The following is an 18,676-nucleotide window of genomic DNA, read 5'->3' on the forward strand; positions in this document are numbered from 1 at the left end:
GGAAGAGAAGAGTATGGGGAAGGAAAGGAACTGCTCATGATCCTAAGCATAACACCTCATCAGTGAAGCATGGTGGTGGTAGTGTTATGGCGTGGGCAAGGCAATATTATCTGCTTATATTCGGCCAAATACTTTAGAACTCATTGGATGGCACTTCACAGTGCAGATGGACAATGACCCAAAACATACTGCAAAAGTAACCAAAGAGTTTTTTAAGGGAAAGAAGTGGAATGTTATGCAATGTGCCAAGTCAATCATCTGACCTGAATCCGATTTGAGCATGCATTTCACTTACTGAAGACAAAACTGAAGGGAAAATGCCCCAAGAACAAGTAGGAACTGAAGACAGTTGCAGTAGAGGCCTGGCAGAGCATCATCAGGGATGAAACCCAGCGTCTGGTGATGATTCCAGACTTCAGGCTGTAATTGACTTCAAAGGATTTGCAACCAAGTATTCAAAAGTGAAAGTTTGATTTATGATTATTATTCTGTCCCATTACTTTTGGTTCCTTAACCTAAGTGGGAGGCACATATGCAAACTGTTGTAATTCCTTCACCGTTCACCTGATTTAGATGTAAATACCCTCAAATTAAAGCTGACAGTCTGCAGTTAAAGTCTTGTTTATTTCATTTCAAATACATTGTGGTGGTGTATAGAGCCAAACATTTTGAATTGCAAACATCTCATTTTTTTTGCAGCACAATGGGAGACATTTATCATGAGGTCAGTTTTGAGGTAAAAAATTCAGCTTTGCTGGCAGCCTGGTTTCCAGTCATTTCTGTTAAATGTATCATATGTTCCACAATGTTTGGTACATTCAGTGCATCTTTAAAGAGGACCTTTCACTCGTATACAAACTAAAAACGAACTCTATCTGTGGGCAGAGCTGCGCCCAGGGGTCCCCCTGCACTTACTAGTGTGCCTGGGCGCCGCTCCGTTCGCCCGGTATAGGCTCCGGTGTCTCAGCTCCGTCTGTTGTACTGGACTGATTTTTTGTAGGAGGCGTGTCCCTTGCTGCAGTGCTGGCCAATCGCAGCGCACAGCTCATAGCCAGACTCACATGCCTCCATAGTGGTATCACCACTGCACTGTGAGGTAGGATAAAGCTGTGAGCCGCACCCACAACAGACCATGTGACACAGAAGCTTCCAGGTGCAAAAGAATGTTGCCAACAAAATAAAGGGGCACATTCCATACACATAAAGACAAAATCTCAAATTGCTCACCCGGTTATAGACACGCTACAGTATCTGGGTATGGAGCATTTTCACACGTTTAGGCCACTTTTTTCAGTGAGTTTGTGTCCTTATGTGTATGCAATGTGCCCCTTTATTTTGTTGGTAACGTTCTTTTGCACCTGGAAGTTTCTGTGTCACATGGTCTGTTGTGGGTGCGGCTCACAGCTTTATCCTACCTCACAGTGCATTGGTGATACCACTATGGAGGCATGTGAGAGTCTGGCTGTGAGTTGGTTTCTAGCACTGATTCAGACCCTGTTCACACACCACGGGCAGTTTAGTGGTATGACCCCCTGCGTGCTGAGACACCGTGACGTGGTGCATGAGGGGCTCCGATATGTTCCTGACTGGAAGATATTGGCGACGTTCTCAGCTTTTAACATCGGCCTGAGGAATTAGCTAGTATTGTCAGTTGCGTATCATTTTGGGGCGTTTTTTGCATTGATTTGTGTATGTATATTTTTTCATCTGCACAATGTGCATATAACGACAGTTAACACAATTCAAGCAAGGATAACTACCTAGCTTGGGACAGCGTAAATATGTTTGTCCACTTAGACGTTGTGGACCAATGTCTGTGTGTACCAGCTTGTCCTTCAAATTTTTAGGTCGTTTATATGACATAAGGGGAGGGAGTTTAAACTCCTCAATCTCATTGAATCCACTTCTCAAGATAGGCCAATTACTTTTTGTAGAGATTTTATCACTTATTTCAACTTTCTCAAGACATATTTATATCAATTAAATAAAGCCCCTATATTTCATTGATAACTCTGTCATTGGATATATTGTGATAGGTCATCCGCGTAGGTGCCGTACCGCTCTCTGTTTATGCTCCTTACCTGGAACTGATCGTAAACACGTTCCGTGTGTATTAGCAGATATGGCGTTAGTGGGTGGTGCCTACCTGGATGGGTTATGAACTGGGATGGGTGCTTTTATTAATGATTTCACATTAGGACAGAACATTATTCCCCGTAATCTAGAGGATGTAGCTATCATTTGATCATGTTAACTCCCAGGGATGGGTGTTCACTGACAATGATGGCAGTTCGAACTGTGGACTTGTGTTACACACACATGACTCACAGATACGACTCCTCGCAAGACTAGGGGTATGTGCCACATATTTGGGGAAAAATTTATTCTAATATGACAATTTGCTGTGTAGTGTGCAAATACAATGTTCCCCAAGTGGCAGATTGAGGTATTCCTCTTGATACTTTAAAAATATATACTAAGTTACGTTTCACCTCTCCCAGATCTGATGCCACATCCCGGGTACGCCCCCCTGCGCTGGTTCTGCGGTACGCTGCAATCTGACCTGTGTTTGGCAGTGTACACTGGGACTGATCGGCCCCTAGATGTGGGCGCTGGTCTCCATGGAGACGCTTGCGCTTCACTTGATTGTTGGAACACAGTCTGTTCTCTTAGGAGATATTTTTCACGCACGCTGACGCTCTGCGCTCCACTCTGGAACGCATGACGCTGCTTTAATAAGGGGCGGTGATAAGACAACATGGCTAAAGCGATCATGTGATCTGAATGTTGATCACATGACGGGATGGTTCTTTAAGGTCCTATGACATGCGCAGATACAATAGAGGCACGCTGAATTCCATGCGGTTCGCTCTCCACGTTCGCCTCAGGACCTTCCTGGATTATGATTGTTTTTAACAGGTACACCTGCACATTTATTATAATTAAATCATGACCATATGGATGTAATCACTAATCATGTCGATTTTGCTTTGATTTATCACAAATTTGTATGTTTTTCGGTGTAAAATGTATATTTAATATACTGATATTACATATAAGGTACATGATTGATGTAGACTATATACTCACTGTTTTGGTTATGTATTTTCACTATATCACATATATACTTTAATTGAGATAATTTGGAACTTGATTGATTAAATATGTTAAGCTGTATAAAAAGCACTCAACACTAGTATGTTTGTCACTGCTTGAGAAAGATCCCAAAGAAAAGAATCGAAACGTTGCTGTCTGGTGAATAAAAATCGTCTTTATTTTTACGCCTGGGAAGTGCCGTGGAGTTTCTTTCTACTGTATGCCTTGAAGGGGGACCACCTTCACAGCCGCTGGCACTCCACCTGTACGCTTTTCGCAGTGCGGCTCCTATTGCATTCTCTCTCTCTCTCTATATATCTATATATATCTATATATATATATATATATATATATATATATACACACACACACACACATGCACACCTTTTTATATTGGAGCTGGATTGGCGGTTAGTAGTATTCCTTATGCTGCCCATATGCTGGTAAATATTTTCAGAGAATAGCACACACTGTAAGCCAGCCTCCATAAACGTGGTGTGAAAAGCTGGGGTCATTCCCACAATGGCATCTTCCCAAACCATTAACAGTAATTTGCTGATAAGACCTCCGGTCCATCTCTGCTATTATGCATGCTAAGCATTATACAGAAACATCTAGAGGGAAAAAACCTGAAGGATCCATCTGCTCATTTCTGCTACACTGCGCTGATGTAAGATTACGCTAATCTGGTTGCTTGTCAGGACAGGTTAGTGAAAGCAGGCGAATGGCTAAGATTTAGAGTAAACTAGTCATACAGGAAATCATAAGCTGCTGCCAGGCTTGCCGTGTTGAGTATAACAGAGCAGCATGATGATAAGCTTCCTCAACCTGTAAAACATAACAGATTGCTAGATTAATGTACAGTTTTTAGAAATTTAGCAAGACTCTGCTGGCAATCAATGAATTTGTAAAAAAGACACATTTTGAAGAAATACATAAGTGTAGTCTTGTTAGCATGTTCAGTCACACCTTTACATAATAGCCACTAGCAAAACATCATTTATATGCTATGCAGCGCTACATTATCAGGTTTATGAATATTGGCATTTAGGAATTATTGGGGTGCATTTCAAACCACTGCCTTGGGTCCTTGGCCATTGCTAGAGCTTTTCCCACTCTTGACCTGAGATGCCAGAGCAACAGAGCCTAAATTCCAAGTAAGAAAAGTAAATAGGGTTGTGTCGCGACCTAACAGTCGCGAGAAATCCAGCCGGGTTGGATATTTTGACACCGACAGGTCATGAAATCTTGTGGGTCACAACATGACACTATGCACATTCATTACTGATGATTCAGTATTTGGTCACGCACAGTGTGTCACAACCAAAGTCTCTGTGTAGCCCCAGCTTAAAACTAAGCTTTTTTTAACAATAAGATATCCCCCTTGAAGCATTAAAATTAAAATACAGAAATACTTTGTATACTCATAATTGATAATCTACAGAGGTCCCTTGCTGATGTCCTCTGGTGGTCTCTGCAGTGTTACAGGTGTTTTCAGAGATTTTAATACGATTATGTATCCTCTGGATATGTCATCAGTATCTGATGAGCTACACCCGGGTCCCCCGCTGATCAACTGTTTGAGAAGGCAGTGGCACTCGCAGTAGTGCTGGGGCCTTCTCTCAGCTTTCCCGAGGCCAGTGACGACACGTTTATCTGTCACATGGCCTAGGCGCAGCTCAGCCCTATTCACTTCAATGGACTGAGCACAATACCGCGGACAGCCGCTGTACAAACAGCTGAACGACGGGGATCCTGGATAAGTCATCAGTATTAAAATCTCGGAAAATCCTTTTAAGATTCTATTATATTCATATTTTGGACATAATGATATTGCAGCACAGAAAACTCTTAATGCAAGCATGTCCAAACTGCGGCCCTCCAGCTGTTGCAAAACTACAACTCCCAGCATGCCTGGATAGCTTACAGCTATTAGGGCATGCTGGGAGATGTAGTTTTGCAACAGCTGGAGGGCCGCAGTTTGGACATGCCTGCTCTTAATGGCTTTGTTACCCTCATAAAAACTCTCACACTCTACCCATAGGACACGGTATAAGTATCTGATTGTCTCGAGTCCCAAATGTTGGGAAACGCCAATAACAAGAATGAGGTGCCCAATTGCGTGGAGTGAGAAGAGCAGTGGTTATGTCGGTCTCCATTTAACTCTATGGGACGGCCTTAGATAGCAGAGGGCTGTACTCGCCTTTCCTTTGTCAGTCCACTAAAGTTGAATGGAGCTGTATGACTGCCACTCTGAGGTCTCCCAACGAACAGATACTTATGCCCTTTCCGGTGGATAAGAGATAAGTTCTTATGGTGGGACAATCCCTGGTAAAAGCTCTACATCATCTCTGACCTGTTTTTATCTCCCCTCACTGTTCAGTTTCCTTTTGTTAAAGGGATTGTCTTACTTCAGTATGTGGCATTTATCATGTAGAGAAAGTTAATACAAGCCACTTACTAATTTTTTGTGATTGTTCATATTGCCTCCATTGCTGGCTGGATTCATTTTTCCATCACGCTTTACCAGGGCTCGACAAATCTCAGGCACCAGGTCGCCCTGGCGATCAGGAATTTTGTCCTGGCGCCTGGATATTTGCCCCTGCTTGAAAAAAGGCCCAGCACACCAGCAGCCGGGCGCAGTAGCACTTTAAGTTTAGAGTAGACGCTGCGTCCACGTCTACTAGGCCCGCCCCTCACGCTTCCCGTCCCAAACTACAGTGAAGAGGACCGCTACTGACTCGGGCTCCTCATCGCTGCGGCGCATCTCCTTCTCAGAACTGTGACGAGTGGCGGTACGATAGGGGGCGTCTCCCCCCATCATTGGTGGGCCGTGCGCCCTCCCCCCAATTATTGGTGGCAGCGGCAGTTCCGATCGGAGTCCCAGCAGTGTAATGCCTGGGCTCCGATCGGTTTCCATGGCAGCCAGGACACTACTGAAGTCCTGGATGCCATGGTCAGTTACTTTACAGCATTATACTTACATGCGCTGTGGCCGCCCGGCGCTCCTTCTTGTAAATCGTCACAGGTCTGTGCGGCGCATTGCTAGAAGCATAAGCAATGCGCTGCACAGACCTGTGAGTTACAAGAAGGAGCGGCGGGCGGCCACAGCGCATGTAAGTATAATGCTGGAGAGTAACTGACCATGGCAGACAGGACTTCAGTAGCGTTCTGGCTGCCATGGTAACCGATCAGATCGAAACTACCGCTGCCACCAATGATGGGGGGAAGGGGGAGGCCGCACTGCCCACCAATGATTTTAATACGGGGGGGGGGGGAGAGGGAAGGGAGGTGCACTGCCCAACATAGATTTTAATACGGGGGGGGGGGGGGGGTTGTGCACTGCCCACGAATGATTTTAATAGCGGGGAGGAGGGGCGCACTGCCCACCAATGATTTTAACACTGGGGGGGGGGCTCACTGCCCACCAATGATTTTAATACTGGGAGGGAGGCCGCACTGCCTAACAATGATTTTAATGACGGGGAGGGGGGGGGGGCACTGCCCACCAATGATTTTAATACACGGGAGGGCTCCTAGATTCCAAGGAAATTTGTCAAGCCCTGTGCTATACACTGTTCGTTTCCATGGTTAAGATCACCCAGCAATTCATCAGCGATGGTCGTGCTTGCACACTATAGGAAAAGTTGCTGGCCTCTGTGGTGGCTGGGACCATGGGAGTTCACATAGGCTGTTGTTTTTTCCTATAGTGTGCAAGCACGACCACCAGTGATGGATTGCAGGGTGGTCATAACCATGGAAATGAGCAGTGTATAATGTAATGGAAAAATAAATCAAGCCAGCAATAGAGGCAATATGGACAATCACAATACATTAGTAAGTTCCTTGTATTAACTTTCTCTACAAAATAAATGCTACTTGCTGATGTGAGACAACCCCTTTAAGACAATTTTTAAGAGCATGTTGTTAGGCTATGTTCACATCTGCATTGGAGACTCCATTAGGAGTCTGTCGCATTTTCCATCAGTAATGTTGGATTAGCTAGGGTAGCACAGCATCCAGTGCTGTTTTGTCTGGTAAAAGATGGACATCTCAACAGAAATCCTATGAACTACATTATAGTCAGCGAGGTCCATTTGACACAATTGGTGTACATTTTTGGATCTGGAACAGCCGTCATTTCCATTGTTATGCTCCTATAACAGAGCAGAACTATGGAATTCAAAAACATAATGTGAACTTACCCTCAAATTTATCGGGTTTTATAAATATGGCACAGTTTTCAGGACCCTCTTACTCCAGTTTTATATCTTTTTGATAAACCTGCTCCTCTGTATTTACTGTGTCCATTCATTGGCTTTTTCTTTCTCTTTTACATTGTAGGTTGAACATCCCATCACAGAATGTATTACCGGCCTGGACCTTGTAGAAGAAATGATCCGTGTTGCAAAGGGCTATTCTCTCAGGCATAAACAGGCTGATATCCCCATAAATGGCTGGGCAGTTGAATGTCGCGTCTACGCGGAGGTAAAAAGAATGCCTGTAATGCTTTCTATTTAATGAGGAATAACTAAAAGTCAAAGAGAAGGATTTACATTCAGAAAGTGTGATAATTACTGTGAGAATTTTCTTTTGCACTAGTTATTAAATTAAAATATTACTCTTATCAAATGAAAATAGAGTCTGGTATCATAGTAACTTATTTTTAACATGTCATGGTATCAAACGTTTTTATAGGGGGGGGGGGGGGGGGTTTGAGTGCTGAGACCCACACGATCGGTAGAAGACGAGAGAAGCACTCGCGTAGCACGCGCCCTCTCCTCACTGCAGAGGTCGGAATTGAGATGGGTGCATAGACTTCTATAAGAGACTGTATACTGCAGAGAGGAGAGAGAGAGAAATATGCAAGCTCTTCTCTCTCCTTGTTCTAGCGATTGGTAGGGGTCTCAGCACCCAGTCCCCTACTGATCTATGATACACAGTTGAAAACTCAAGCCTTTCATTTTTTTGTGAAGTTAGTTTGCTATGTTTGTGTGTATAATTACAGCATTAAGTGACACTAATGGCGGTTCTGGCCGGCAAGTAAGTTTGTCACGTAACTCGCCCAGTGATATCACTAGGAGGTGGACATAACTGCAGGGCCCTGGAGACAAGAAGAAGGCGGGCATTGTCTGGCTGCTAGTGAAAGCAGCCAGCATTCAGAAATTACCATCCTAGTGGACCACAGACTTCAGGAACAAGGAGCTGATGAGCACAGGGAGCACACGCCCATTCGCTGACAGCAGCATTATTTAGATCTCCATTGCAGGTGCTACTGATCAGATGTAGACTCTGACGGCACCCCTTCTACTTGCTGGAGTGAAGCACCTCGTGCAGTCGCCCGGCTTTAGAAACGGCCCTTCATGTGAAGGCACAGTTAGGGCTCATGCACATGACCATAATCAGCCCGGGAAACACGGTCCGTGTGTCTGCTGGATCTCCAAGGCTCTACCATAGCTCAGATGAACTGAACTGACTGTATCAGTGTTTTATGGTGCAGTCAGTTTAGGGAAGCCGTGGTTGGACCAGGAAATCCGCCAGACACGCAGACTGTGTTTCCTGGGTTGATCACAGTCGTGTACTTGAGCCCTTACTCTGCCCAATCAATATATCGATCCTCATGAATAAAAGCTAATGCAGTTGGTACAGGGGTGGACTGGCCATAGACCCTACAGGGAAATTCCCCAGTTGGCCGATGCCCAAGCCCTTATCCTAGTACATAGTGATCTGATGCTCTCAGCATTAATTAAAGCTAGGCGCATCAGGTACTTATATACCTAGCCGGCGGTGGAAAGTGCCCTCCTGTATTCAATTGCATCACCGTCCTGAGGAGCAGAGGTGGCAATTTTATATGCTGGACTGTGGTATTTAGTCCAGTTGGGGTAGTATTTGCTGCTGCACTACAGTATTGCTGGCCCTGTCTACTTATGTTGGCCCTGACTTCTGTCATTTTGGACCCGCCTACAACATTGGACCGCTTTTAGGTTTTTTCCAGGGCCTCTTTGAATTCCCAGTCCACCCCTGAGCTGGCCACTGGATCTGATCAACTTCTGACACCCCTTTTGTAAGTTGAAGTGAAATGAGCATTGGGATTGGTTATTTTGGGCAATGCTTCCATTTTTTGTTTGCAGTAGTCTGTCTTGATCAGATGCAGTAGTTTATCCTCTGATCATAATTAGAGGTTTTATGTTTTTTTGTTTTCCATTTTATGTTTACTGCACCTCTTTTAATTCGTTCTAGAAGTATTAAGCTGTTAAATGGTCTAAAGTGATGCTTTAGTTAAAAGTAAACATCTTTGCATTGTACATGTGTTTTCTATATCAAAGTGTTTTAGAGTTATCCACTTACTTGTCCCCCCATGTTCCTTCTTTTAAATTACTGTTGCCCTTGGTTGCGTCCATCTGACAATTCAGTAAGATGGTCATGTATGCACAGTTGGTTTTCAATCTCCTACTCTATATCCCAGAACAGAGTTGTATTTTTGCCTTCATTATATTTATTGGAATTAATTAATTTGTATGTTCATTTTAATAACTCTATTGGCTACTGGTAGTAGTGCTCTTAACATATGTGTTCTGATTGTGTTTTTTTTTATTTAACTTTCCTGTTTTAGGATCCATATAAATCTTTTGGCCTCCCCTCCATTGGTCGTCTTTCTCAGTACGATGAGCCACACCATTTGCCAGGGGTATGTTAATATATTGCAATTTAACAATATTTATTGCTATTTTGATAAAACAATATGGCTGTGAGGCTGGAATAATTAGCATGACAAGCATAAGTACTAACTTACAGGCTTTACAGGGGACAAAGCACTTTTGTAAGTTGAACGTTTTTTGAGTGGTTTGTTCATCAATGTTCTGCTGCATAAAAAAGAACAAAAAGGTCTCCCTTTTCTGTGCAATAAAAGTAAAATTGGTGTAACTGTGACCCTGTGTTTTGCTTGGAGACTGACAGGGGCAATACCATCTGTGTGTAAGATTACTCAGACTGATTACTTACATGTAACAGGGGGGGAATTCAAAATGTAAAGATGTTATGGGATATGTGATTTATTTCACTTCTTAAAATTGTTTTTCCCATATTCTTTCTAATGGGACCTGACCCTTTCCTGGCTCAGAGACTCCATGCTGTGTTCAAAGCCTGTGAGTAGAACAAAAATTGCAAGGATTTAACAGGCATTATGTCTTGCTAAATATTAGAAGAGAAAACATAAATTAGAGGTTGTGCTTAAGCATCACTTGTGAACGTCAAGCAAGAGATTCATTGAATTAGAATGTACGTTAATTATTCAGGATTTTTTTCCCTCAAATTTTTTTCTACGTTTTAATAGCTAACAAGATGTCAAACATTTTGCCCTTGCAAGTTTCTGCAATTTGCAGTTTTCAAACGTGAGACCTGTTGAAAGTGCAAGTGATAATGGACAAAACCGTACCCCCTACGGACAATGTCCCACCAAATCTTTCTTCAATTAATGCTGCAGCAGGAGTTTTGTGTAATAACATTTGTACTTGCAAGCTATCTAGAGAAAAGGAAAACAATTACAATGCCTTAAATATTCCATGTACTGCTGTTATGTGCTTATATGAATGTAGCATGTCAGCTAAATGGACCAAGGGATAGATAAAGTGATTGGGTGCAGGGGAGTGCACACTAAGCTTTGTCTATCATTATTGCTGGGAGCAATCAAATTGATGCCAGCAGGACAGTAGACGCGTTGACAGCTGTAATTATGTATCTCCATGGTGATCACTTTTGGCCTGTCATGGAGGCCCACTTGTCCCCTCCCTTGCAAGCATTTAATCAGATTGGGCTGTCACTTGTCAGGTAGACATGGCGAGCTGGGAGTTGTTTTAAGGGAGAGGTGAATTGAAAATTAAGGGTGGGAGATGCCTGCAAGCTTCACGAGGTATGTTACAGTCCAGGCAAAATACACTTTAATTATGCCAGAGGCTTCAGCACTGTGGTAAGGACATCATGCCTATTGCTTGATGATGCTTTGTGAAAATGAGAGCAGATATTCTTAGTCAGCAGCATCTTTGGTGTCTAAGTGTTGAATTAATTGCAAGTAAGATAATTATGTTTTCACAGGGTTCCTCCTTTAGACAGAGTTTTCAATTAACCATGGTGTTTTAATGATTTAATAAAATATATGGTTACTCCTAAATGCACACATGCTCACCCTATAAAACTGCTATGCCTAAGAACTGGGATTTGCAGAAGTAAATTGTCGATAAATACAGTGGTGTTTCAAAGTTTGTGAACCCTTTAAAACTTTCTATATTTCTGAAAAATTTGACCTAAAACACATCACAAATCTTAAAAGTAGATGAAGATAACTGAATCAAGCAAATGAGTCAAAATGATCCAAAATCTTGTGTATGTGAATGCAAAAGTTTACCTTTTGGATTGGTAGATAATCTGAATGTGATTTTAATCAGGTGTTTTCAATCATTGGGATGACAGATGTGAGTGGGTGACCTTTCTTACTTAAAGAACAGAGATCGATAAAAGTCTGATCTTCACAACACATGCTTGTTAAGTATATTGTGGCACTGACCAAGGATTATTTGGAAGACTTCAGAAGAAGAGTTGTTGATGCTCATCAAGCTGGAAAAGGTTACAAAACCATCCCTAAAGAGTTTGAACACCACAAGGCCACAGTCCAGCAGATTAGGGGTCATTTACTAACCAGATAAACGTCTATATTAGGTGTATTTCTGGTGCAGATTGAGACACAAAGGTAGTTTGCGCCACAATCTGTGACCCCCCCCCCCCACCCCTGCCGCTTACACCAGGTCTAAGAAAGTGGGCGTGGCGAGAAAGGACGATTTTCTATGCCTGTTTTAGGCATAGAAAATGGTCTAAATATATGCCAGCAAGGGAGCTGGCGTAGATTTAGAAGCGGCGGTGGATCTAACTTGCAGTTTTTGTGGCAGTTTTAGATGCATTTTTTTAAGCTAAAGCTAGGAGAATGTGTGTTATTTTATTTATTTTTTTACCATTAAGCGTGCACACACAGGTTTTTGTCGTAGTTTTTTTTATGCAGTTTTTTGAGTCAAAGCCAAAAGTGGATCGAGCAGGAAAGATAGAAGTCCATTCATTGACAACGAAATAACGTACCAAGGAGGAATTGATTGAAACTTTATATGTGTGAATGCAATGAAGATGTATGTAAGGGATTACAGTATTCGAGCATAAGGATAAGATTATTGAGGAAAACTGTACAATTGAAAGGAGGCCCTAGTACCCTGTTGGGCTGCCTCTAGCCTCGATGCAAGATGAGATAAGACTTGGCATGGAGTCATACAGGTTTCATATGGTCATTTCATATGGTCAGATGTTGTATTCGAGTCTGTAGATCCTGCACCCTCATGGGTTTCTGAAGCTGGCATCCTAGCTGATCCCATAAATACTTAATTGGCTATAAATCTGGGGACCGGGCAGGCCAAAAAAATTGTTGTTATCTGCCAGAAACTTAACTGGGAAAACCTTGCTGTGTGTGAGTGAGCATTAACCTGCTGAAAAATGCCAGTTGGAAGCCCTGCCATGAGATTCAACAAATGTTACTGAGCTATTAGTGTCCCTCGTATTACTACTAGGGGTGAATGAATGTCATAAGTGATGGCTCCCCAGATCTTCAGTTGGGGCAATGTGTTGCTCCACAGCGAAGGCAGGATAGAAGTGATCCAGGGAGTTATTCTGATTGGAGTCGGGAAGGAATTTTTTTCCCCCGAAAGTGAGGAAAATTGGCTTCTATCTCTATCGCTTTTTTTTTTTTTTTTTTTTTTTGGGGGGGGGGGGGGATCAACTTGCAGGATAACAGGCTGAAGTGGATTGATAGATGTTTTTTTTTCAGCCTTATAAACTGTTACTATGTATCAACTGTGGGCCTCCATACTCGAACCCCACTGTCGTGGGATCCCAAATAGAACTTTTTAAAGGGAACCTGTCCCCAGTTTGATGGTGTCCTAACTAAGGGCAACATAAATAAGTGACTTATTCTCTTAGTAAAATGCTGGGTCACTTTCTTTAATTGACCCAGTCAATCTGCCAACATCTTGTATTGAAAAGCTCCAGCTGATAATGATGAGTCCTGAATATTCATGAGCTCCTGACTCTCCCCGCCTACCTGCTGCCGATTTGATAGTTTTTTTTTCAATATGAATCAGCAGCAGGTGGGCAGGGGAGTGGCTATAGCTCTGAATGAAATATACGCTGGACTCAAATCAGCTCGTTGGCATACGGCATCTTTGTGTGTATATTATGAGGTAAACATATAAGGCAGGGTGGATAAAAATCAATGATTTTTTTTTAAATTGAAAAAATCAGGTTTTTTTAAATTTAAATCAGAGTTTTTTTATTTAAATCGGATTTTCTTTTATTTAAATCAGATTTTTTTTATATAAAATGCTTTTTGAGGAAAATATATTACCATCCAAAGGTTATTTCATTATGAAATAAAGATTACTTTTTTAATTATGTAGAATAAGGCTGTATATGTTGAATTTTTTGTTAAATTCCATGAATCCATTCACACTGTCATGCTCTTCCAGAGGTTTTTGTAAGTTAACTGGGTAGTTTCTCTGCCTACAAGATATTATCACAGATGCTTGGTTTAATTTTGGAGTTCTCAAAACTGAATTTATAACATGAAAAGAGTTGGGAAAAAGATCTTAATCCTAACTTCTACAAACCTATAAATACAGAATCAACCCCTTCACTGCTAAGTTTAAAGTTCAGTGAATAGAATATAAACAATATTTTTCTGATTGTTTGGAGTGGAATAGATCTGCACAAGAAGAAAGTGAAACTAAGTGTAAGGAGGAAAAGGCAAGCAGACAAGGAGTACTACAAAATGAAAGTGAAACTTTCTGAGCACAGTACTGCACAGCCACAGACAGACAAGTCTTGGATCTTTTTGTGTGTATGACCTAAGGTTTATCACATTCTTTCCTTGGAGGAAAAAAACTATAATGGCAGCAGGCCGTAAAAGAGACCCAGTTTGGCAATATTTTAATTAAGTTCCTTTACCTATCGGTAAGGCAGGCATGTGTGCAAAATGCAAACACTGCAACAAACATGGATGTTTAAGCAAATAACATGCTGTAATGTTATTGTCTCAGTTGAATAAATACTATTTAAATTGTTATTATTAAGGTAATGATTATTTTTCTCCTTCCTAAGTACAACAAAAAAATTGTCCAAATATGAATCTTTATGTAAAAACTATGATTTAAATCAAGCCTTACTGACTAGTGATTTAAATCTGTTTGATTTAAATCAAATCCACCCTGCTATAAGGTACTTTTTAGTAATTAATGATTGTATATAAATAGTTAGATTATAATCAAATATCCACATGACAAGTTCCCTTTAATTCATCGCTAAAGACAATATAGTTCCAGTCTGTAGCAGTCTAGGTTTCTCATTCACGACATCACTGCAATCAAAGGTGACTGTGGTTGACTGTCAATGGCAGGATACGTAATGAGCGCCGGGACACCAAATTTACTTCTGTGTGCCTGGATATGGTCTGGTGAGAGGTGGGTGTGTTATGAAGGTCCCACTTTTGTCTGAATCGTGGACAGTGAAATTGTGTGAACTGCTCGTGCTTGCTGGTGGATTAAAGGATCCTCTCTACTGGTGGTCTGTCTGGGCCGTCTGGAGCCTATCCGCCATGTGTCTGTGCCCTCATGTAACCACTGCTCCCAGCATCTCCCAACATCCAGGTCAGAACAACCTAGTTGCCATGCACTTCTCTCAGTCTAATTATGCGCCCCCTTTCAAAGTCAACTGGGCAAAATGTCTTCAAGTGCATCGTAGTGGCATGTCTAGCAGTCAGCAATCTCTCGCCAAGAGGTACACTACCCCAAAATAGCCTCTGCAAGCCTTTTTATAGGGAAGTGGGGGAAGCACTTTTACGTCCTTTTGTGGTGAGACCCAGTGTCTATTCAGGCCACACCTATGACATAACTGCTTGACAAGTTTTGCAGCAATCCAACTTTTCTATCTGGGTGCATTATATATATATTTTTTATGCACTAAGGGGGTAATTTATCAAACAGAAATATGCCTAAATTAGGTGTATTTCTGGCACAGATTGTGGCACAAAGGTCCTTTTTGCCGCAATCTGTGACTTCTCTCTGCTCATGCCAGGTCTAAAAAAAGTGGGTGTGGCGTGGGTGGGGAAAGGGACAGGCCAGCAGGCCAATCTCATTTACCATTTTCTACACCTGTTTTAGGCGCAGAAAATGGTCTAAATGTAAGACGTGTGAGAGGATCCGCCGAAGTAATGTAGAGGCTGTCGCTGTCTAAAATGCCCCTGAAAAACACTCCTATAACATTATCCCTCCTGCTCCTTACTCAGTCAGGCAGGTAATGTTCTCCTTGCATTCGACAAACCCAGACTTGTTCATCAGACTGCTCCAGAGTCCAATAGTGGCGATTTACACCTTGGCATTGTGTTTGGTGATGTAAGGCTTGAATTCATCTACTTGGCCATGGAAACCCATGCCATAAAGCTGCCAGCATACGTTTTTTGAGTTTAATGCGCTCAGTCAGCAAAGTGTTGGTAACTATTAGGGCTCTTTCACACGAGCGGATGCTGTGCGTGACATCCGCTGCGTGAATGACAGCCAAGACCCGATGCGGACAGCAGAAGCACGGAGCATTAACATGATTGATAATGCTCCATGCCTCTCTATGAGCTCTTTACTACGAAATCACAGTGACGACTTTATCTCACTGTGATTTCCTAGTAAAGAGATCATAGAGAGGCACGGAGCATTATCAATCATGTTAATGCTCCGTGCTTCTGCTGTCCGCATCGGGTCTTGGCTGTCATTCACGCAGCGGATGTCACGTACGGCATCCGCTCGTGTGGAACAGCCCTTAGCACTATGCACCTCTGCATCAACAGTCTACCTTAAATCCTGTGTGTGACACCACTGTTGTGGTATTTTCCTTTTGAAATTGTGGCTTTTGATCAAAAGAGCCTTAAGCCAAAAGTGAATTTAAAAGGATTGGCGAATATAATGTAAGGGCGTATACTACTTCTTGCTGCTGGAGCCACTTTGACTAAAGAAACTGCATAAAAATTACATGTGTGATTGCAGCCAGTTGGAATTGCTTTTGCTTTAACCTCTTGCAGACACATGACGTACCGGTACGGCATGATGTCCTGGTACTTAAGGACACATGACGTACTGGTACTTCATGTATATTACCGATCACTACCGCCAGGTGCAGGCACCTTGGCTAAATGCCAAGTTTACATATTAGGTATCGCCGCGTCCGTATCGTGGTATAAATATCTCACATGACCTAACCCCTCAGATGAACACCATAAAAAATAAAAACTGTGCTAAATAAACAATTTTTCACAAAAAGTGCAAAAGCAAGCGATCAAAAAGGCGTAAGCCCACCAGAATAGTACCAATCTAACCGTCACCTCATCACGCAAAAAATGAGCCCCTACCTGAGACAATCACCCCAAAAATTTAAAACTATGTCTTAGAATATGGAGACATCATTTTTTTTGTTTTAAAAAAGCTGTTACAAAAATAAATAAAAAGTATACATATTAGGTATCGCCCCGTCCATATTGACCGGCTCTATTAAAATATCACATGACCTAAACCCTCAGCTGAACACCATAAAAAATATTTTTTTGTCACCTTACATCATAAAAAGTGTAATAGCAAGCGATCAAAAAGCCATATGCACCCCAAAATAGTGCTAATCAAACCATCATCTCATCTCACAAAAAAGACCCTACCTAAGAGAATCGCCCAAAAACTGAAAAAAACTAGGACTCTCAGAATATGGAGACACTAAAACATGATTTTTTTTTGTTTCAAAAATGAAATCGTTGTGTAAAACTTACCTAATATGTATACTTTTTTAAATTTAATATTGTACGATGTAAAAAAAATAGCTATTTTTCTGTCACCTTACATCACAAAAAAGTGTAATAGCAAGCTATCAAAAAGTCATACGCACCCTAAAATAGTGCCAATCAAACCGTCATCTCATCCCGCAAAAATCATACCTTACCAAAGATAATCGCCCAAAAACTGAAAAAACTATGGCTCTCAGACTATGGAAACACTAAAACCATGATTTTTTTTTTTTGTTTCAAAAATATAATCATTGTGTAAAACTTACCTAAATAAATAAAAAAAAAGTATACATATTAGGTATTGCCGTGTCCGTAACAACCTGGTCTATAAAAATACCACATGATCTAACCTGTCAGATGAATCTTGTAAATTACAAAAAATAAAAACAGTGCCAAAACAGCTATTTCTTGTTACTTTGCCTCACAAAAAGTGTAATATAGATCAACCAAAAATCATATGTACCCTAAACTAGTACCAACAAAACTGCCACCGTATCCCGTAGATTCTAAAATGGGGTCACTTTTTTGGGAGTTTCTACTCTAGGGGTGCATCAGGGGGGCTTCAAATGGGACATGATGTAAAAAAAAAAACAGTCTAGCAAAATCTGCCTTCCAATAACCGTATAGCATTCCTTTTCTTCTGCACCCTGCCGTGTGCCCGTACAGCGGTTTGCGACCACATATGGGGTGTTTCTGTAAACTACGGAATCGGAACCATAAATATGGAGTTTTGTTTGGCTGTTAACCCTTGCTTTGTAACTGGAAAAAAAATTATTAAAATGGAAAATCTGCCAAAAAAGTGAAATTTTTAAATTGTATCTCCTAAAGGGTTAATGACGTTTGTAAAATCAGTTTTGAATACCTTGAGGAGTGTAGTTTATAGAATGGAGTCATTTTTTGGTGGTTTCTATTATGTAAACCTCACAAAGTGACTTCAGACCTGAACTGGACCTTAAAAAGTTTTTTTTTTGTAAATTTCTGAAAAATTTCAAGATTTGCTTCTAAACTTCTAAGCCTTGTAACATCCCCAAAAAATAAAATGTCATTCCCAAAATGATCTAAACATGAAGTAGACATATGGGGAATGTAAACTAATAACTATTTTTGTAGGTATTACTATGTATTATAGTAGAGAAATTGAAACTTGGAAATTTGCAAATTTTAAAAATTTTGGGTAAATTTGGTATTTTTATTATAAATAAAAATGAAATTTTTTTACTCCATTTTACCAGTGTCATGAAGTACAATATGTGACGAACAAACTGTCTCAGAATGGCCTGGATAAGTCAAAGCGTTTTAAAGTTATCACCACATAAAGTGACACTGGTCAGATTTGCAATAAATGGCCTTGGTCCTTAAGGTGAAAATGAGCCCGATCCTTAAGGAGTTAAAAGGGTTTAAAGGGGTCTTTCAGTTATTTTAAGTAATCCCCTGCCATTATGTTCATTTTGAGTACAGGGATCCTAGCAGTCAGACTCTCATCAAACAAATAGTCATCCCCTATTATATAAGTATCAAATAACTTGAGATAATCAAAATACCCCGCTATATATTGATGGTCTAGCCTCAGGGTTGATCTTCAATAATAAATCTTTGGAGGTCTAACACACTGCACCGCCACTGATCAACCATTTCAATGGACCAGGGCACTAGGCGATACATCATCAATATCTAAAG

General features: G+C 41.3%; 1 protein-coding gene across 1 annotated transcript in view; it reads left to right on the forward strand.

Moving 5' to 3' along the window:
• The window catches only part of PCCA (propionyl-CoA carboxylase subunit alpha), a 476,636-nt gene that overhangs the window by 191,700 nt on the left and 266,260 nt on the right, over positions 1–18,676 (forward strand). The window contains exons 13-14 of the mRNA XM_044286403.1: positions 7,441–7,584; positions 9,710–9,784. Of these exons, the coding sequence (XP_044142338.1) occupies positions 7,441–7,584; positions 9,710–9,784 (219 nt within the window). The remainder of the gene's footprint in view (positions 1–7,440; positions 7,585–9,709; positions 9,785–18,676) is intronic.

Source organism: Bufo gargarizans, chromosome 3, assembly GCF_014858855.1.
Source record: "Bufo gargarizans isolate SCDJY-AF-19 chromosome 3, ASM1485885v1, whole genome shotgun sequence".
Classification (NCBI taxonomy): Eukaryota; Metazoa; Chordata; class Amphibia; order Anura; family Bufonidae; genus Bufo; species Bufo gargarizans.